This window comes from Epinephelus moara, chromosome 22 (genome assembly GCF_006386435.1).
Source record: "Epinephelus moara isolate mb chromosome 22, YSFRI_EMoa_1.0, whole genome shotgun sequence".
Lineage (NCBI taxonomy): Eukaryota > Metazoa > Chordata > Actinopteri > Perciformes > Serranidae > Epinephelus > Epinephelus moara.
In genome coordinates, this window is record NC_065527.1 from 42,534,681 (window position 1) to 42,556,801 (window position 22,121).

The 22,121-nt window shown below is 41.9% G+C and overlaps 1 protein-coding gene across 6 annotated transcripts in view; it reads right to left on the bottom strand.

The window, feature by feature from the left end:
* Positions 1–730: 730 nt before the first annotated feature.
* Positions 731–22,121, bottom strand: part of cica (capicua transcriptional repressor a) — a 51,921-nt gene continuing 30,530 nt past the window's right edge. For 2 of the 6 annotated variants that reach the window (XM_050033844.1, XM_050033843.1), the window contains exons 10-22: positions 19,823–19,955; positions 19,350–19,432; positions 16,794–17,688; positions 16,160–16,302; positions 13,943–14,103; positions 12,538–12,781; positions 11,648–11,954; positions 10,662–10,843; positions 9,186–9,328; positions 7,174–7,325; positions 5,876–6,019; positions 5,671–5,796; positions 731–4,005 (exon numbers count right to left, since the gene is read on the bottom strand). In XM_050033844.1, the coding sequence (XP_049889801.1) occupies positions 3,755–4,005; positions 5,671–5,796; positions 5,876–6,019; positions 7,174–7,325; positions 9,186–9,328; positions 10,662–10,843; positions 11,648–11,954; positions 12,538–12,781; positions 13,943–14,103; positions 16,160–16,302; positions 16,794–17,688; positions 19,350–19,432; positions 19,823–19,955 (2,964 nt within the window). In that variant the 3' untranslated portion in view covers positions 731–3,754. The other 4 variants (XM_050033847.1, XM_050033846.1, XM_050033845.1 and 1 more) reach the window with 4 other exon arrangements.

Here is a 22,121-nt window from a genome sequence, read left to right on the forward strand (position 1 = left end):
ATACTGCAATAAAAATGAAATGCTCAACATTTTCTTAAGATAAAATTCCTAAATAAATCACTGACTTTAACTTGTTAACTGCAGTTTGCACAGAGATCATTTCTATAATACAGATGAGACAGATATTTGAAACCTGCTAATTAGCACTGTTAATTGTAAAATTACAATGGAAAGGAAATACTTGCCTGACACTTGGGAGGTTCATTGTTGTGATATTGTTTAAAACTTCAACAAGATTTGCTTAAAACTAAAGGCTTTTATGTAATCTTTTGAAAAAATAACTAATGAAAAGGGTGATATGTCTTGTTTGGGCAAAAGTATCCACAGATAAATTCATAGGGCTTGTTTGGTTTGAATTGGGCAGGTTGTCATAACTTAAGGCTTCCCACAGAGTGTTTTTGCAGATAAGGAAGGCTCTCTGACAAGGTCCCCTCACCTCAACCCACCTCTCACCCAATATGACCTGAATCTGAAAGGCTACTCTAATCCAATAAGCACTCTTAACACTGAGATGCTTGATAGAGGGCAGCTGGAGAAGTGCATGCTGTGTGTTCAAGGGATTTGGGGAACTTGCCCAGTGGCTGCATCTGTGGATCCTGTTCATTTGTCTACAGCCAAATTTGTTCAAGTGAGGATTAATTTGCGTCAACTTTGCACCCTTTGCTTGTGGACTGATAAAAACTTTACAAACGTGAAAGTGTGTGAAATAAATTCAAGGACATACAACATTGTGTTAGATCTTTAATATTTTCAATATTTAGTTTTTTTTGTTGTTGTTTAGAAATATTGCACATGGTCAACATGCCTGCTTATGAGATAACACTCACCTCGCTCATCCTAAAATTCCTTCTCCAAAGTAAGGACAGTTTATTTTTAAGCACAATCATACAGTGTACACGCATACATGTGTGTGTATGCACATTTGTCTGTGTGGGTGTGTGCACGCCCGCATGTGATTGCACATGCATGCAGATGGACACTTTACAGCCCTAACCCCATAGAGATGTGAATTGACAGTCCTCTATTACCTGTGTGTGTTTATATATATATTTATATATTGTATATCCTGAATATATATTTCATATATATCCTGAATCAACTGGGTTTGATAACAGTCAAGATGGCGGACAAAATAGTCATGGTGACTATAAAAATACTGTCTCTAGAGTAAATATAGAATGTAGAATACAATGAAAAATATACTATTGATAATGTTGCTGTGTGGAGAAAGAACAAGAGGTTAGTTGTGTTAACACACTACCTGCATGTGCCAAAACATACACACACACCCAAACACAGACCTAAATGCACATATATGGAAATACCGGTATATATATTTTTTTTCACACATCCAACTGTATACAGAGAAATAAAAGAGATACCCATACTAATAACTACCCCCACTCTTCACCAAGGAAGCAAAGAGCCAAAAAGTGCTATTCAAAAATTGTCTTTGACTTTTAGTAAGTTATACTCTCTATCTCTTCAACAATAACAATAATTGTGTGATTCTTTTTTGTTTTGTTTTATACCATAGTTAAAGACAGTATCACAACAGCTCATTCCTCTCACTGACTGACTGCACTGGATTTAATATCTATGGCACAGAGCCTTCCCCCCAAAAACAAAATAACCCACCCATTTCCAAAAAAAAATAAATGTCCTATTGCACCATTTGACGGGAAAGGATAAAGTGTCGAGAAGAGAGGGAAGAGGGGAGGGCTCCAGAGACTGCCCTCCAGGGCTGGTCTAGGATCTGCTTTCCCTGAACTAACCCTAACCAAAACCATCCTGAGCTACATAGCGCTTGACCCGGGACCAGTGCTTAAGGGCACTTTCTAACAACACTTGAGGGAGGTCGAGGGGGGTAATGAGGGGAGGACTGAGGAGAGATGGATTGAAAGGAGAGGAAAAGCAGGGAGAGCAAGGGGAGGAATAAGGTGGTTGATAACATACGGAACAAGGTTATTATTTTTTCTACTAAAACAATCTCTAAAAACAATACTTTCCTGATTTAACTTGCGGCGAGAAGGGCCGCACAAATTGTGCAAACACCTGATTTCAACGTTTTTACAAAACGACAAACGCCCCTGCTCCCCCACTTCTGTGTCTGGTGAGAAAACGAAGAGGAGGGAAGGGGGGTGATGGGGTGCGGGAGAGATCCGCCCCAGGTACAATTAAAAGTGGGGGGGCACAGACTGATTTTGTCCCCTTCTTTGTCCAGAGTTTTTTGTTTTTTTTTTGTTGTGATTTTTTTTTTTATGCTGGAGAAGAAACACAATAGAGCCACAAGAGAAAAACAGGCCACGGTAAAACTGGTTATTTCCACGGCAACGATAACGAGAGAAAGCAACATTATATCCACTGGGAGATTCAGAGAAGTTTGGTTAAAATTCTACTTTTTCTCTCTGTTGGTAAGCTTGTCATGTTGTTGTTGTCCTTATTCATTATTATTATCTGTCTTCCTATAGTTGGAATATGAATCTTCCATCCAATGATCATCGTCCAGGTTCTTCTTCTGCCTTTTCTCTGTGCTCTGTCAGGAGCCGGTCAGTGTCGAACTTAACGTTGATTCTTCAAAGCCTCACAACCAATAGTCTCTTTACATAATCTCTTTACGGTGCCTGTTCACACAGGCTTCGGGGCGGGGACCCCAACAGACATACAGACATATATAATCAGCTCCCGCCAATGAGGACTCAGTCTTTCATAATGGCAATAACTGAAGGTGCAAAGATTGGTCACACTACATCCCAACTCCTGCCTTCTTTTTGTTTTCCAGGAGCGAATAGATGTCATGCTTTCAGTTTCTCTTCTCACAACAATCACTAAAAACTGTGCAGGCCAATGGCTTGGTCAGACCAGGGTTGACTATGTTTGTGTACGAGTGCTCACACTGCACAGACATGTCCATGCACTGCGTATGTGTGTGTGTGTGCGTGTACTGTATATATGTGTGTGTGTGCTGTCTGTCTTGCAGCATCGAGGGGCTGTGGAATATCAGTGGAGGTCGTTGGGGTTGTGTTTGTGTCCCGACCACTGTGCTGAGGAGTGGAAGGGCGAGAAGGAGGTCAAGTCAATGGCATCTGAGGGCTGGCTGGCTGGCTGGCTGGCTGGCAACAGCAAACTGCATCTGCACAATAAGTGACAAAGTGCCTTTGTGTGTCATGGTCCTTGGTGGCCGCTCCAGGGGACTGCCAACCAAGAGTAACAGTCTGATTTGGTAAGGGTGTGTGTGTGTGTGTGTGTGTGTGCGTATGTGTGTTTATGTGGGATCATGTGCATGCTGGAGATTACATATGCACCAGGGTTTGTGTGTGTGTGCGCCAGAGAGATAGAGAGTGTGTACCACAGAGTTTGTGTGTCAACCTACAAACTACTGTACAAATGTGCTGAGAGCAGACCTGGGCGAAGTGTTAACTGAAAATATTCTGAATACTTGGAAATAAAAAGGGAAAACAATACTCCAAGACACACTTGACTCATCAGGACTTGCATGGATGCATCCACTCTTGAGTTTTTTTTTTTTTTTTTTTTATTAAGTCTGATTAGATGAATCAAGCGCACCTTGAGTAGTTTGACTATATTCAAATGTATTTCTGCCCAGGTCTGGTGGAAATTAGTGCCAGTAGAACGGATCCTGCTGGAGCCCATCATAGTACTGGTTCAACACATACAAGAACATTCTGCGGGGATGACACACTCCTCTCTCTCTTCTTTTCCTTGATTTTTCCTCTTTGTCATCCTCTCCAGCTTATGATCCTTCGCTTTTCGGCTCCTCAGGGCTCCGGCCTTTGTCTCCTTGATGCTCCGCCCCTCCGTCCTCCCGGGCTGATTGATTGAAAGAGGAGCTGTGTGACGGAGCGGAGCTGGCTTCAGGCTCAAGGGTTCCGGGCGTGGCTGTCTGCATGATCTTCTGGCGGACCTCGCGGATCTTCAGCTGCAGACACACCTTGGTGGGGAAGGTGTCCGAGTAGCGTGCCTGGAAGGCAGCAGTTGCCTGAGCTGGAGAGGATGAGACAAACAGGAGGGAGGAGTGAAAACAGGGATAAAGGAAACAGAGCAGTTATAAACTAATTAAGGCTGCAACTGCTACTGATTGCATGTGTAGGTTTTGTCTTTATTATTTCCACCTAAATGATGTTAAAAAAAAACAACAACAAAAAAAAACAAAACACCCCACTGTGAATCATTATAATGAGAGGCTTTCTCAAGATAATGACTTAGTATGTCAAAACAATGAGAATTTTTCTTAAAAATAGTGGGTTAGTATTTTAAAAATTAGTTAGTATCTCTTACATTAAGGACTCATCTTGAAATAATTACAAAGTATCTTAAAAAATGAGAAAGTTTCTCGAAAAAATAATGAGTTGCTTTCTTGAATTAATCCCTTAGTTTTTCAAAATAATAATAAGCTTTCTCCTAATAATGACTCAGTGTTTCAAAACAATAAAAAAAACTTGCTCTCTAAATAATGACTTATCTCTAACTAATTACTTTGTATTTCAAAAACAATAAGAAGCTTTTTCAAAATAAGGACTTAGTATCTTAAAAAAATGACTTATCTCAAAACATGAAAAAAAAAAGTTTTCTCAAAATAGTGACTTAGTATCTCAAAATAATAATAAGCTTTTTCAAAATAATGGCTCAGTATTTCAAAAATAATAAGAAACTTTCTCTCAATATTAGGACTTCTCTCAATATAAGGACTTAGTATCTCAAAACAATGAGAAATATTCTTAAAAATAGTGAGTGAGTATTTCAAAAATGAGTTGGCATCTCAAAAATAATGAGCGTTTTCTTAAAATAAGGACTTATCTCAAAATAATTACAAACTATCTAAAAATAATGAGTAACTTTCTTGAATTAATTCCTTAGTATTTCAAAATAAGAACAAGCTTTTCCAAAATAAAGACTTAGTATCTTGGAATAATGACTTAACTCAAAACAATAAAAAAATGTTCTCTCAAAATAAGGACTTTGCATCTCAAAATAATGATTCACTCTCAAAAATAATAATAAGCTTTTTCAAAGTAATGAGCCAACATCTCAACATAATGACTTAGTTTCTTAAAAAATAATGAGACACTTTGGCAATATTATAACAGCATCTCAAAATAATGAGTTTGTATCTCAAGATGACAAGTTCCTATTGTTTCTCATTATTTTGAGATACCAATTCAGTCTTATTATAATGACTTAGACAATCTTTTTTTTTATTTTTCACATTGTCAGAAACAGGCCTTTATAACATAGACATAATGATGATTGATTCAGTTTAATGACAAAGTAAACTGAGGGAAAAAAAGAGAATAGATAATGTCACTCTGACAACTCACACAAATCTGTAATTTTTTTACTCATATTTGTGTGATACTGTGCTCTGATTTCAACCTGCAAAGTTCTCAGTTGGAGAGAGTTTGTTTCAAAAGATTAAGGTCTTTTTACATAACGGGAAAATAAATAACAAAAATAACTTGAAATGACAGAAAAATGATTCACATTGTTATGCTGTCCGCTTCCATATCCTCAATAAAGGCTAAAAAGAGGCTGCCAGATAGTATGACATTTCCCAGCAGACACCCTGACAGTAGATCTAATCTCCAAATTAAGATGGTACATGCCTTCTGATCTAAAAACTACATTGTGTGCTATCTTCTGGTGGTTTACCTGAGGGAAAGAATCCATGTTCCTGAAACAGCTGCATGACCAGGGCACGGCGCTGATCCAGAGTTCTACGCAGAGACGAGTAGGGGACCCGGTCCAAATCTCCAAGAAGATCCTCTCCTTCCATACCTGCTTGAATGAGGTTAACACTGTGTCACTTTCAATACACCTTTTGGTGCGATTCTTCCAGCTGCTGCACCTGATGTACCTGTAGTACCTGCTCTGTCGAAGGTGAAGATTTCTCCCTCACACTTGGCGGCGCTCTTGGGGGTGTTGGGCTCCGAGCTGCAGCTGGAGAGACGGCGGGTCTTTCTCCTCGGGGAGCTGGGGTCTTCTGCTGTCACCTCCAGCTCTGGACACATGACATGAAGGATACGGAAGGTGAGTATGGAGGAAAAGGGGGAACATGAAGAACAAGAAGGGCACGTAGGAAGAGAGAACAGGGTAGAGGAGTGGAGGATGGGGTTATGAGGATGGAGAAGAAAGAGAAAAGAAAGAGGAATCGGAATAGGGTAGGGTGCTAAAAACTGGGGTAGGCAGTTTGATTTTGGCTTCATTTGGCAAAAATCCCATAATAAAGTTTGAGCATATTGTAATACAAGTGTACTCAAGTGTATTCAAGAGAAAACTGGACTTCTTTCTGCACCTCCTCTTGGCTGTGTTTTTAGGCTTTAGAAAATATAGTCCATGGTGGGAGAGTCTGGCAAGTCACAGGTCATTCAGAGAGAGGACGTTCCTATTGGCTGTTCTATAAATGCAGATGAGCATGCAAGTCACTTCGGTGAAAGCTTGATTCAATGGTGGAGAATCCTGCAGAGAAAATTGCTACTCCAGCATTGGAAACAACTGCCTATACTGCAAAGCAATCAAAAAAGGAAGACGACCATATCAAAAAAAAGAGTCTGAAAGAGAGTCTGACAATAAACAAATGAAAGGGAAAGGGTTCTGCTAACTTGAGCTAAAGGCTCACAGCTGCAGTTTCAAGGTGACATTTTTGTAGCTAACGATAGCGAGAGCTACGATAGCTTTTTTTTAAAAAACTTATTATTTTATGTAATTTTTCTAGTATTGTCCAGTAACTGTCCAGATTGCCCGTGTTTTCACCTGTGTGAAGGAGGTAAGCAACATTCGGTCGTAAATTCTGTTACAGAGGACAGCAAAAAGTTCAAAAATTTTGACTTTGGACTGTAGTACCGTTATTAGTATGCTCTGCCAGCCTCATCTAATTTTACCGTCCTGCTCTCATGCACTAAAATGATATCTTGTTTGCTGTCTACTGTCTCTCTGATTCTATGTAAATGCAGCATAAATAAATGTATGGAAAACACATGTTTACTGTATAAAGCATGCGCATATTCCCGTGGTCGTCTGGAGGGAAAGGCAGAGAGAGGAGAGCTGCAGGAGGAGGGTGTTTTGCTTTGCCTTTTCCAGATTTCTGCCTACCCCAGCTCAAAGTTACTTATTTGCTTCAAAGACAGTATCTCTCTCTCTCTCTCTGCATCTCACCAGTGGAGTTGCGTCTCTTCCTGCGGTAGCTCCCCAGGATGGCTCTTGGCGAGGTGGCCAGACTCTGCAGAGTGGGCGAAGGGAGGACCTCCTCTGGGTTAAACTCTGGAAGCTCAGCGAAGCGCTCCTCAAAGTACGTCTCCGACAAGACTCTGCACACAGAGAACACAGTGGTCGAGTCACTCCTCAGTCCAGTAATGCAGGTGGTTAGAATATCAAGGGACGGATGCACATTTCTCATGCCTTAGGGCTGAGTTCTGCCAGGGCTTTCTCTTCTCTGTGGCTTCCCCCACCACTCTCCTACTGTCTAAATAAAGAATAGAAATGGTGAGCACTCTGCCCACTCACATTCGGTAAACAAAGAGTTTCCACCATCATTTTATGAAGTTGGAGATTTTGGTCACAAACTAAAAACAGAACTTGATGCCACAATGTGTGAAAATCAGTGTTAAATGAAGTCGACAATTGGAGTCCTGTCCAGGGCGCTGCATCTCATCTTCAAGCTGCTTCACGCTATAATTACAGAAGATAAGCTACTGTTACATGAGCTCTCTCAGCTTGAGGACATGTAAACTGTTAAAATAGAAGGAACATTGTCTTACAGCCACCAGAGAGCCAGAAGGACCAGACAGACTTGTTTTATTTTGCTTTGGCACTGATTCTACCAAAGCCATAACTTAAGTCTGATCAGCAGGAACGGCTCTGGACTTTAATAAAAGCTTGTCTTGTCTTCCATTCAGATGTGTTTGAATAAAGACCCCCTCCAGTGAAAATCAAGTTTTTAGCCTTAACATGTCTTTATGGTGTTTTTATTTGCTACAAGACATTATGACCAAAATTACCAGTCAGTGCCATGACTGAGCATTTTCGCCTTGAAACTGCAGTGTACCAATGACAGTCTCAAAAACATGGATTCTCACTTCCAGGGTTAGCTACGTAACAAAACCTGAGGAACTAATCATGTCAATTTGCTGCGTTAAGCTTTCCATATCATAAGCATAACGAAAATGAGGAGAGCCATGCTTACTTTCGGTATTTTGTAAGTTAAGTTTCATTTTCACTTGAGCTTATCAGAGCTGGCGATTGGGAACATTCCTTCATTCATTCATTTTCCGTAACCACTTATCCTGTTGGGTCCAGGTCACCAGACTATCACAGGGCGACTGGTAACAACTGTTTGATATTAGTCGAGCTGAATGGCATTTTCCTAATAGGTACGATTGATTTTGTACCCTTCCACTCAGCTTTCACATTGATAATATTGTTCCCTAGTACCCGAGTACACTTGTGTCACCATCTACATGCCATTTTTTGTTGTGCTACAATGTAGAAAAAGGTGCTGCAGACAGACACTGGTGCCCCTGGGACTGCTGCACCTCGTCAGAGCAGTGAGGTGAAGCTCTGCTCCTGGAGGAGACACAGAACTCTCTGCTTGCCATTGGAGCTCCAACTGCCCCAACTGAGGCATCAGTATTAAATTTCATAACTTGTTAAAAACTCCTTGTAGTCGTGTTAAATTAACAGCAGTCCAAAATGATGTTTTGGCCCAGTTGGTGTTTACACCTGATGTGTACTGTACCTGAGTACACATGAACTCATGACGACCTTTTCAAGTGCACTCGTGCAGATTGTTCACACTTAACCAAATGAACAGGACTTTGGAGTCACATGTACTCGGTGATGTGAAAGCCCCCTCGGGTTCATGTAATCTAATAGCGTTTACGAGTTTGTGTGTTTGTTGAGCAGAGTCAAAGGTGAGCAGCCTAAGGAGTGAGGCTTATTTGCCTTATTCATCCATCTGCGCATAGCACATGGCGCAAAAGTTGTAGAGTTGCATCTAAGCCATTTTTTCATAGAAAAAAGCTTCTTAATATGTAATTTTGATCAAGAGAGATTTTAGGCATTCAATCAACAGCTTGAGAGGAACTAAAAATACAAGGTGGAAGAACTAATGTGAAGTTTCCCTCAGCTAATGATTCATGCCCCTCTAGTGCCAATACTGTCCCACTTACTTTTCAAGAGAATCAGGGGTCTTTTTGAGCGGTGGGGGTCTGAACTTGGTCTTCTTTGAGGAAGTGGGGGGCTCTCTTTCTGCAGGAGGAGGGGGAGGGGGGTCCAAACCTGAGGATGGAGGAGGAGGGGTGCGAGGTCCGGCCTGGGAAGAGAGCGCGAGAGATCAAAGATAGAGAGTGGTGAAACAGGGGTCGCACAACTTTCCTTAATGTTTCTGCAGTCAATGTCAGAGTCAAACGGCCCTATTCAAATGGTCTATTTAGTAGTATTTAAGGTTTGTTCAACTTTTGCTTATTGTGCGACACATAATCCGGGTGCAAACTAAGAGGCAAGGGGGTTACATTTAGTCCCTTAATTACACATAGGTGTGTTTTGGGCTTAACATGAATTAAACCAATTAGAGCGTCATCGCCCACTCCCTTTAAAAGCCACCTGCACCTGGCGTACTGCTATTTATATGGCAAATTGGAAAAGCGAGCGTTTTTCTGCTGACAATAATGCAGTAAGAGCAGTAATGTCACCGCAGCAAATATCGTGGGACATTTAAGTGACAGAGGAAACAGAACTGAACTTTTAGCATCTGAAATAATCAGTGAAGTTACAGTGCTCCTTGTGCGAAAATGTTCATAGCGTCTCTCTTAATGTGGAGCCAGACAGCAGCTCTGCGGCTGTGCTCTCCTATGTTCACATTTTCTAAAACGTGATTCATATTTTACTCATTAATGATGTATTATTTCACCCACCTGCAACCCATCTGCAAGTCTCTGTGTGTTCGAAGCAAAGTGTACATGAGTTGTGTACCGACTATGTAGGAGCATTTTACCATCTGAATAATGTGTCCTTTAAATAGCAGAACGACACTGTGCCATTCTTACCAGGTTTTTCTTGGTTAATGGTGCACTTGCTTTCTGCTGCCTTGAAATAACAACATGCCAACAATGCGCCTGACAACACCTCATTTTAAGACATACACGCCCATGGGTGCACAGATGGCTGCAAGTGCATCTGCTACTTACACAATGTAGCCGTGGAAATGATAACTGTGTCAGTCTGAAACTAGCAATGACAGCTGCGGCGCTGCGCTGTGTGCTGCTTTGCGCTGGTGTAAGATAGGGCCCAAAGTTTCTCGCATGGATTTTTTGATTCAATTATTTCGACATTTTTTCCTACAAGATACTTTCGTTTTTTTAGGGTGTGGAGAGGTGTTTGTTTTGTCACCTTTAATATTGTTTCCAGCTCAGAAAAGTTCTAAAGGACTGAACAGTCTACTTTTCTGTAGAGAAAAACTGCTGATGTCAGTAATAAAATGCATTGTGGTGTACTCCTGTAAAACTTTCAGATATTCTCTGACTTTCCCAGAGAAGTTTTTAGAGAAGAGGATGAAAAAAAGATCTTTAACCGAAGCTTTAGGAAATGTGTGATCTGATGCAACAAATGACTGAATGAATGGAGCTGATATCGATATATCTTCTCACCTCTTTGCTGCTGTCACCCATGCTGTGGTCCTCTCTGTCTGTCTCTCTGCCTCCTTTTTTGTCACTGGTCTCCTTCATTCCTCTGCCCTGCTCTCTGTCCATGTCGCTGCGTCTCTCTCTGCTGTGTCCATCTCTGAGGTTCTCTTCCTTGATGTACACACCGATGTCCTCCTCTTTTTTGACTGCAACAGATTAAGATCATTTCGAACTTTCATGTTACAACACTGTATCTAAACCTCTTTTATCTCATTTGTTTAAAAGATTCACACTGCAACTGTGGTGACTTCAAAAAATCACCAAAACCCGACTTCTAGCAAGACATAACTTGTTCAATAATTTGGCTGTGTGCTTTCTTAATTAGTGTTCGGAAAAGTGTTCTGCTCCCTCTCACACCTCACCAGGTGTGCCTTTCACAGGTGTCATTAATCGTAGAAAAACTCCCACACACTGTCTAACTTACAGGATTAAAATCGTTATTTTTGCTAGTAAGACAGTGTACGGGAGTTTTTCTTCAAGCTGTTTTCTGCTTGTCTCTCTCCTTATGCAACTGTTTGGAAATAAATGTGCTAAGAATTCTTTTGTAACAAGTGTCATTATTCCCATGATTAAATGTTTGCACTCATCTTACAGCATCAATCTTAATCCTGCAGGATCAGTTTCACTACAAGATTTTAATATGGAAACATTCACTGAAAAACAGACTAATTATACAACAACATGGCCTATTTTTATGAATTAGATAGAAAGAGAAAAGAAAATATCTGATAATTGGGCAACACCAAGTTTTCAATCTAACAATTCAAAAAGACCAATCATATTCAAGAAAGTCTGACCGTAGGGTTCATGTTGATGTCATTATTTGATTTTAGATGTTGAGACAAAAAGGCATTTTAAGGCTTCACACTAGACTAAATGATAACGAAGATAAAATTGACAGCAACACCTAAAATTTAAAACCAAACCAGACAAAACCAGTAGAGAGTTACCTGCTGTGACATTAATCGGACAGGTGGCCAAGGAGGAGCTGGAGGCAGAGCTCGACAACCCCTGTCCTCCGTCCTCAGTCGGACCATCTGGAAAGCTCTCCCTCTTCACCTCCACCTTCAGCTCCACCTCCTCTGCCACATTAGGCTGGGGGGTCATCCCCGCTGAACCCTGCACCCCTGTCGCCAACGGAGAGGAAGGGCTCATCACATCCTGGGCCGGGGCAGCCACTGCGGGTGGCATGGTTGCAACAGAGACCACACCAGTGGGCAGAGCAACAGTTGGTGCAGGGTAGATGGCAGTTAGTACCTGATAGAGGAGATAACAACGCAGACACGTCAGTAAAGAAGAGACTTTGTGTGTTATTTTCAGTCGAAAAGCTGATCTGGCTTTCTTAGTTTGACCAGTGGTGGAAAAAGTTATCAGACATTTAGCAAAAGAACAACAGTAAAGAGAAGAGTAAAATACTCTGTCACAAGTTAAAGTCATGCATTCAAAACTTTACTTAAAATAAAAGTACTAATAATGCAGCATGATCCACTTAAGTTCAATACTTGAGTAAATTTACTTAGTTACATTCCACCACAGGGTGTCTTCTATGTTTGGTTGTAAGAGCAAGAAGAAGAAGAAGAAGAAGGAGGATAGGAGGTGAAACAGCTGTTGAAAATAGTGAACATGTGATGAGAAGGTGAGCTGAAGCAGTGCGAAAAGTATGAGTGAAATTTAGTTTATTTTTCACACCCAGAGAAAATATTGGTTCACTTTTGTTACAAAAAGTCAACTAATATTTGCACTGTAAGTCAACCCAGCTGTTTTCCAAACTAATTCTCTTAATGACCACACACCTTTACACTGCAGTATTAATACTATACAGTTCACTGTTCCTCTTTACCTGACGACCAGCGGCTCCCGACGCCTGACCTGGAGGCGTCTGTGACTGACAGCTCAGGGGCGGAGCTGGAGCCAACAGTGGCGGTTGACCGACGATCGGCTGAACCAGGGTTTGCCCGGCTGGGGCGATGGCGGTGAAGCCCAGGGTTGCCAGGGATGATGGGAGATATGCAGGGCCTGGAGCAGGCGTGGCCTGTTGGGGTGTTGCTGTGGTAACACCTGGGCCGGACTGAACATAGGTGATCCTGACAGGGGAAAAGAGAGTTATTATAGTTTTAAATTTTTCATCAGTTTTTCATTTTTGTTTTCAGTTTAGTTTAGTTTCAGTTGGTTTCCAGAGTGAGTTTAATCGTTTCAATTGCGTTTTAATGTTTAACAATGTTTAGTTTTAGTTTAGATGTTATTAGTTTAATTATTAGTTTGAGTATTTTTTATATTATATGGGAGGTGTTTGTTGGGGGCAAGATTTAAGAAGCTCAGAATAAGTATTACAAACAAACAGGCAGTTGACTCAGAGACATGTACACATCCCAGTCTCAATAAACATATGCTCCAGCGCCTCCCAATGCTTATGTTGACAAATTTGACCAAATTGACTAACACTTATACAAAAGACATTTTCTATATATTTTTATTTTAATTTAGTCCATTTTTTATGCTTGACTACCAGTTATTCTTTATGATTGATCATTCTGCCAATTATGTCCCTGAAAAGTATCAGAAAATAAAGTAATATATCTATCACAATTTTCCAAAGCACTAGCTGGCTTCAGGTTGCCTGTTTTGTTCAACCAACAATCCAAACCTAAAAATATTCAATTTATTGTCACAGAAAACAAACAAACAAACAAAGCAAATACAGCAAAGATGGAACCATTACATTTTGGACATTTTTGTTTAAAAACAACTTAAACAATTATAGAAACCGCTGCTGATTAATTTTCTGCCAATGTATAATTTCAGCTTGAATGAAAACCACCTAAATTTCACTTTTTTTTAAAAGATATTTTTTAGGGCATTTTTTGCCTTTAATTGATAGGATAGTGAAGTGTGAAGGGGGAGAGAGAGAGAGGGAGAGACATGCAGCAAAGGGCCACAGGCTACAGTGGCAACAGCCTTGTACATGGGGCGCCTGCTCTACCACTAAGCCACCGACGCCCCCTAAATTTCACTTTTAACTTTGCAGCCAAATGTAGCTATATTTTCTTTTACCAACGTCTAAACTTTACAGTTTTTACAGCTAGTACCATAGTTCACATCGCCCCATTTACTGCACAAAAAGTATAATTAACTTTATGACCCGTCTAAAATCGAAATCTGACAGTATCTTTATATCTGACAAGTTGAAGCAGTAACTGAGGAAGATAAAAGCGGGTATATGTTGCTGTCTTTCAAGAGTTAGCGACCTGGTGGGTGGAGAGGTCAGAAGAACCGTCTGTGGGGGCGCGGCACCGGGAGCCATCACTGTTGCCACGGAAACAGGAAAGGGGCTCCCAGGATGCACTGCTGCTGCGCCGCTAGGGTGAACGTTGGTCTGGACCACAGGCATGGGAGCGATCTGGATGATCTTTGGGAGGAGAGGAAAACATAAACAAAAGGATTTTCTCATCAACTAATCTAAACATAAACTCTTTTCAGTGAACGCACATCTGATATTTAATCTGTTATTTGTTATCCAGTGAGACAAACTTATAAACGTCAAATGTGGTTTTATAGTCCTCTGAACAATTCTTGCTCTTTGTTAAAGTAAGTGGCACCTTCTGAATGAAATGCTGCACAGCAGCAGGGCTACAGTTACAATTACTTTCAATTGCAATCTCATTTCATTTCACTGGTTTGGTCAATTGAATAATCATTAAGGAGCTGAATGCAACAGCAAATCTTTGACTCAGAGTCTGAGCTGGGACTGCCTGCACTCAGCTCTCAACATGAAAGTCGCTGAGCCTGCGGCTAGCAAAAAGTGCTGACAGTCAACAGTGTTAACCTGAGGGTGCACCAAAAGTGAGCGCTACGTTTCCACGATTATGCTGTTCTGCCATCACTGTCTGTCGGGACAGACTAGCTAGCCAGTGGCATACACACATACAGACTAACACACACTAACATACAGGCATGGCTGAACTGTCTGCTAAAACAAAGAACAGAGAAGCTCAGATAACAACACATGCAGAGGGAACGTGACTTCATCTTCTGCACAAGATGCCATTACTCATCTATAGCTTTACATAGCAAATAGTGTTTTGCTGCTTTATTAATCACCCCCTCCAGGATGTTGCAATTGCAATTAACACAAATTCAGGCAATTCCTGGTAATTCTGCGTGACAGTGCAATTTTGTTCAATCCCCAAAATTTTTTCGCAAATTTCACCAATCTTTGTAGTTTCCCATAAGTTTGCAGTCCCCTGCACAATGTTCCCACACTTACTTTCTTGTTTCTGGTTGTGAAGATACAGACATATGTGACACAAATGTCTTACACTGATCAACAAAAAATTACACTAAAGAACGTGCAAGGCTATGCCTTGGTGTTGCGCACGCAAGTGGGGGTTGAGGGTTTTGCACCACATGCAGGGTTGTGGTGGAACACAAACAACACTGACTGACAAACACTTTTTGCTGCGAAACACACCCAAATGACTGAAACGCGAGGACAACAGATGAGACAAATCACCATGACAGAGGCTGTTACATCCGAATCTATTGCACGTATTGAAAGAATCAAAGTTAGTGGTAGTGTAGTATAAATCACTTAAAACAGTGCCACTGTAGTTTATTGTCACTAAAATAAGTTCTCTTGAATTTTAACTAAATTACACACAAACAAATTGCAACTATTTTTGCAAATTTCACTTACTCCTGCAATTTTGTTGCAAAAAAACATTTAAAACATCCCAACATGCATTGCAATATTTTTACAGCTGCTCTGAAATCAAGCATTTTAGGCCACAACAGAAAAGCTGCAAAATCCTGCTCTGAATGTCACATACAGCAACTTTAAGTTAATGAGGGAAAAACAGTCAAACTAGAAAAACCAATTGAACTGAAAAAGTTCCTCAAGCTCAAGAGATCTTTATTAAATTTTTTTTTATTTTTTTTTTTATCTGACTAATAGTTCAAAACCCCAAAATATTTGATTTAGGATTATATCAAAAAGAGAGAAGCAACAAATCATCATATCTGAAAAGCTGGAATGCAAATATTTTGTATTTTCCTTAATAAATGACTTAAATGATTACTCTACAATGAATGTATTTTCTGCCTCATCACTTAACTTTCAGCACTGCACAGCAGTTTTCATCAAAGTGTGTGAAGGTACTTTTCTGGACTCAAAGAGAGAATTCTTTAAAAATGTTTTAGTTGAAATCAGAACAATCAAAAATGGATATAGACTGCAGCACAGAGCAGAAAAACACGAGCAGAAAGCAGAGTGACTGGCTGTAATCCACTTTGTTCCCATCTGGAACACGTGTTGCATCATGTGTCATGTGTTGTCTCGTCTAGTTTTAATGCTGCTGATGTTGTTGTGGATTTAACCACTTGTCACTTGTCAGCAGACAGGGTGGCGTCTATTTGTCTTTGATGCTGTTGACACTTGTTTTAGTTACTGTTGTTAACATTGTTACCTTGTTTCCTGACGCGGGGCCGTTCTGCACAGGAAGAGGTGGAGCGACCAAGGAAATGGAAGGATGAGGAGGAGTAGACCCTGTTCTCACTGTTGCCATGGGAACCAACATCTTGCTCTGCAAGACCGGTGACTGGGTTTGGACTAATGAGTGAGAAGGAGAGAGAGAGAGAGAAAATTAAAACACTCAGCGTGAGAAACAGATGAATCGAGCCAAAAGAGTGGAGGTGAGGACAGCACAGGAGCGACGGGTGGGTGGAGACACTCTGGGACAGAGAGGACATTTCAGCTACTGATAATAGTGAATTTCCTCTCTGATAACAAGGTGGAACAATGTTCTGTTGCTTCAGACTCTTATGAATAGAGAGTGATTAAGGCATGGGTGGGCGTCGGGCGCTCATACTCATGTCAACAGTGTTTCTCCTGTCAATCATTTATCTCTCCTTTATGTAAGCCAATCAAATCTATTTTCAGAGCTTCCTGTGGAGATGATTAATACGAAATAAGGGAACTATAGCAAAAAGAGAAAAGTAAGAAAGACTTTTTTTTCAGTTTTCAGTGGACCAGTGAAAACACTAGGAGGTATAACTCTGATTTGTTTTTGTTTGTCGGCCAATCGTTGCTCTCTGTCTCACCTCTGGTCCCGGGGCTGACTGATGAAACTCTGATTCCTGCCCCTGAGTGCATGCCATTGGCCAGGGCGGCATTGGCGGGCAGGGACACAATTTGCTGGTGGGTGAGCTGAGGGGAGGAGGGGCTCTCGGTGGGCAGGATGTACTGGACCTGTGCTAGTGGCTTGGGGCCGGCGGGAGGTGTAAGACTGGAGGTGGCAGCAGTGGGGTGGAGCTGGGGCTGGAGGACAGGTAGGGGGGTTTGTGCATGCGGCGGCGGAGTGAGGAGCTGCACTGGTTGGGCGGCAGGCAAGGACCCTCCCAGAACTAGGCTAGTGACCAGGCCGCTGCCCCCCACTGGAGTGACACTGACTGGACCGGGGGAGGAGGATGAGGACAGGTACCCACCCCCTGCGGCGATTGGCAGCTGCTGAGGTCCGCCTCCTCCAATCAGGATAGTGGCTTTCTTGTCCTGAGGCAGGGAGCTGAGGGTGACGGCTCCTTCGACCGGCTTGCTGGCGATGGGGATGGGTGTGCTGGCGATGGGTCGCACCACATTGGTCACCATAGTGGGAGCCATGCGGACGGCGCTGAGGACCTGGGTCAAACCCTGCTGGGCCAATGTGAGGGAAGCCTGGGTGCTGGATGTTGAGCCTGCGATGGACAGAGAGGAGACAACACCTCCTCCACTCCCTTCTCCTCCACCTGCTGCTGTTTCTTCTCTCTTGGATCTTACCTCGCTCCCCTCCTCTCCTCCATCTGTGCCTCTCTTTCTCTTCCTCTCAGACCCCTCTTCACCACCACCACCACCACCACCACCTCCTCCTCCTCCGTTGCCTTTAGCTGAGGTGGAGTCAGAGTGAGGGATGGAGGGAGAGGAAGAAGGGAGAGAGGAGCGAGCCACTGGCTGGAAGCCATGCTGGAGGGAAGAGAGAGATGGAGAGAAGGAGACATCAAAGCTGTTAAGTTCTTCTTCTCGTCATCAACTCAGAAAGTTTCTCAGCTTACAGTAACTCTGGAAAAATCTGTTGGTTTTTAATGCATGGTGGGTCAGGGATACCACATGTACCAGTACCTAACTTATCTGCTGATGAAGACCCAGATTCAGTTTCTAATAAAATAGTTTTTAGCTGTGCAGCTTTTTACTAAATCACGTACCCTATACTCTACCATTCCTTGATGCAGAGACTATAGCCTCCTTTCCACCAGTGTGATTTGTTTTTTTGTTTTTTTCAGCTCAGTACATTACACATTAGAACGGTTATTTTTCAGTCCCTCCAGGATGCTGCAATGTTGCGATCGCATTAATCAATACAAATTCATGCCAGAATTCATAAATTCAATTCAAGTCTGTGACTTCAACAAGAACTTGCAATGTTGTCCAATCAACATAACTTTTCTGCAGATTTGACCAATTGTCACCATTTACCAAACTCAGTCCCTTGTTTCTGATGGTGTAGATACAGTGATGTGCGACATGAACGTCTCAGATTTACCAACATAACCTTGAGACTGTGCAAGGCAATTCCCTGATGTTCTGCATGAAAGTGGGGGAAACTGTTTTGCACTGTGTACAATAATGTAGTGGAACACAAACAATATCAATTGAGAAACACTTTTCCACTACAAAACACACCTGGAGAACAACTGAAACATGTGGACAACAGACAAGACAAATCACCATGACAGAGGCTGTCACATCCAGATCTATTGCACGTGCTGGAAGAATCAAGGCGAGTTCGACTATTAGTATAATATAAATCACAGTGCAGTTTTCTCTTACTGCTGCCTTCGATTTATAATGAGTTATACACACAAAAAAACACAACTAATTTTGCAATTTTCACTTGCTCCTGCAATTTTATTGCAAAAAAACACCTAAAAACATTTTTTAAGTACATTTAAGGCTGCGACAATGCCCAAAAAAGCCAGTGAAATCCTCGAGGGAATGATTTTTGCATTTCCATTGTCAAAACGCGCCATTTCGTTCTGTTTTTTTGTTACCCCTCTGTTGAGTTACCTTGCGCAGATCCAACACTAAAAGGTGGACAGAGAAGCACTGCAGTCCATTGACTGGTCAAGAGAGTATCATCAGTCTCGCTTCACAAAGACTCAAAGTGCAAACCCGCTATTCTTAAATATTCTATTGATTGCTACAGAGACTGTTAACACTCCAGCCTGTTCTTTTTTGTTTTGAAAATATTGGAGCGCTACCTGCTTTCGTGGACTATTAACGAATTGCAGATGTCACGCTACTTACTTGGTTGACATGACCATTGCCATCCGGTAACAACCCCACTTACATCAAGAGTTTAGGTACATGTCCTCATGGGTTACATACAGGTTTCATGGGTACTACTCCTACAGTATTTGGTGGAAATACAGCTAATATATAAATCAAAAACAGGTACTGAGTAGCAAATAAATAAACCTATAAAAATCAGTCAGCACATCCTTTATGTTGGATGCATCCAGTACAAAATGAAGGAAGGGAGACAGATGGCTGCCCAGTAAAATCTAGCTCAAAGTAAAGTCCACTGTGGATAATACGTAAAGATATTTGATGATCACTGCAGCTACCTGTCCGTCTGGTTCGTCCTCATCGCTGTCCGTCACTCTCTCTTTACACTTGAGGTCAATGGAGCCTTCAGGACAAGAATCCTCTGAGGATGAGACATGGATATCAGAAACTAGTGCTTTAACACATTTCAGCAAAGGGTTCTTACATTCTTTTAATTGCTCCCTGTGAGGAGTTTCATTTGCAATCAGTGCCTTCAAACCACCAGTATCACCATCAAACAGTCAATTACGTGCTATTGTTATATTCTAACACTAGCAATTAGCAGTTCAGGGCTGAAACTCACTGGATGACACAGCATCTTTTTCTAGCTTTTAGGCGTTTTGCTGAAATCGTCATTCTGACTAAGAAGGCTGAAGTTCACAGTCTTTTTTAAAGATGCACCAATCGCTGTGGGAACTGAAACTATGACTCTGTGGTTGTGCAACTGTCTTTCTAACCACGACTTGACCACAGTACTCATCATCTAACTCACCCATGACATCATCGTCCCCCTCTTCCTCACAGATGACCATGCGCTCCTCGTCGCTGGTCACGTCCTCGCTGACGCCGCCCTGGTACAGGGACTGAGGCGGGGACCGGTGGCGGAACAAACTCGCCCCGTCCTCCTGACAGAGATGAAAAGAGAAATTTTAGTTTTACAACATTTAAAGGGGACCTATTGTGCTCATTTTCATTTCATACTTGTAATTTAGGTTCCTGCTATGTTTTAATGGTCAAAAACATTTTATTTTCCTCAAACTGTCTGTGCTGGAACACCTGTGTTCACTCTCTGTCTGAAACGCTCCATTTAGAGTTTGTTTCTTTAAGCCTCTCCCGAAAAAGCCCAGTTTGCTCTGATTGGTCGTTTCCTGGTCTTTCATTTCTCAGGGTTTTTTCGCCATCGTTGCAGCCGTGGAATGACTATAACCCCATTTCGACAGTCATGGGCTGGCTTGGTTTGGCTTGGCTTGGTTTGGTTTGGCCTGTCAGCCCAGCGCGGCAGGGGTTTGCATCTCCATTACAACAGGGCTACCCACTTGAAGGGATGTCTTTGACTGATGATGGCTTGTCTTGAGTGATGACGTTTAAAAGCACCAGGCTGATCCATGGCTTAAGTGCTCCGTTATTTTTGCTGCAAGTGTTTTTCCTTCTTCTGGAGGGGAGCTGTTTGCAGAGGTGCAGTAAGAGCCTGCTGCTGGAGGCGGCTTTTTGTTATTGTTTTTTATGAAGATGAAGCTTTTTGCTCACAGTTTTGTGTTGCAACGCGCCTCGTGTTTCTGCGCTCTAGGCGCCTGCCATTTTTGTCAAAGTGTTCTTAACTCCTCGAGTTGAAAAAACTTCAGCTCAAAGTGGAAAAGCACCCCACGTCATCTCTTTTCCCATTGTCCAATTAGATAATTTGAGAGGGAGGCCTTCTGTGGTGGTCATAACAACAAGTTTACAGTTGGTAAACAATGGATAAGAGACTGGTGGTAGCGGTTACTGGATACCCAGAGAGCGGCCTGACGATAGACAGAACGTCGTCAAATGCCTGGCAGTGGCCATCATTGAGGCAAAGCTGGACCAATTGATGGAACTCCCCGCGATCCACCCTCTTTTTTAGGGTCTCACGTACCCACACAGATCTCTGTTTCCCTGTGCCCAACAAACTATTTGCCCACAGCCTCATACCCACACTTGTTTTTAGTGAAGAAAAGCTGCTAACAATGTTGTGCTTATTTAAATACAGGTGTTACATAACAAAATAACGGGGGACTTTTATTGTGAAGCAGCAAAATAAGGAAAAGTTGGGTTTTCAGCTGTAACTTAACAAGACTCATACGGCTGAAAGTAAAGATGAAACAGTAAAATAAAGCAGATTTCTTAAGTAAAAGGAGAGACGAGACACTTAACTTCAACCCACAGAGATTCAGTTAGAAGCTACAAAAGCACTGAGAGCTGAACACACAGAGACTTTATAGAAAGTCTGCACAGACAAAGGTGAGGAGTCTTGCAACACGCTTGTTTCAAAAAGAGAAGGGGGGTCATTGGGGGTTGGCTGCAGTCGGCGAGATGTCAGTGCTTCCCGCTTGTGGGCGGCTTGCCGGCTTTTTGACCCTCTTCGGAGAAGGTCCATCTCTGGCGCGACTTGGCGTGGCACGGCGCCTCTTAACTGATAATTGAAAAGGCCCATAAAATGGAGTATAGCAGCACTCTCCACTATGAAAAATCACCAATAAAGTAAAAAACTAAAGTAAAATCTTCACAACCTGACATGCTCCAGCACGAATATGATTCAAAAGAGAGATATTAACAACACCTGCAAGATGACATGTTTCCAAGATGTTAGCATTTACTAAGCCTGGGAATGACTAAAAGGGGGAGGGGGGGGNTAAGAGGGGGGGGGGGGGGGGGGGGGGTTGTGGCACTTTCTCAAAATAAAAATCCACCAATAAAAGCTTCTAAACATAACTGGACATGCTCCAGAAGGGATATGACCCATAATCAGGGGACAAATTTACAACATAGGCAACTAAGATTGCATGTGTCCTTGATGTTAGCATAAAGCTACATGTAGCAGCTAGAAAATTACTGTATATAGAAATGTCTTTCTCGAAAAATCACCAATAAGAACTTCTAAACACAACATGTTCCAGCAGCAATATGATCCTACATCAGGGACAAATTTTCAACATCAGCAACCAAGATCACATGTTTTCCTGAAATTAACATCCAGCTACATTTACCAGTGTAAGCTACGTAATGTAAACTCTTGCAGTTAGGTGCCTGGAGCAGATGACCATATAAAGAAA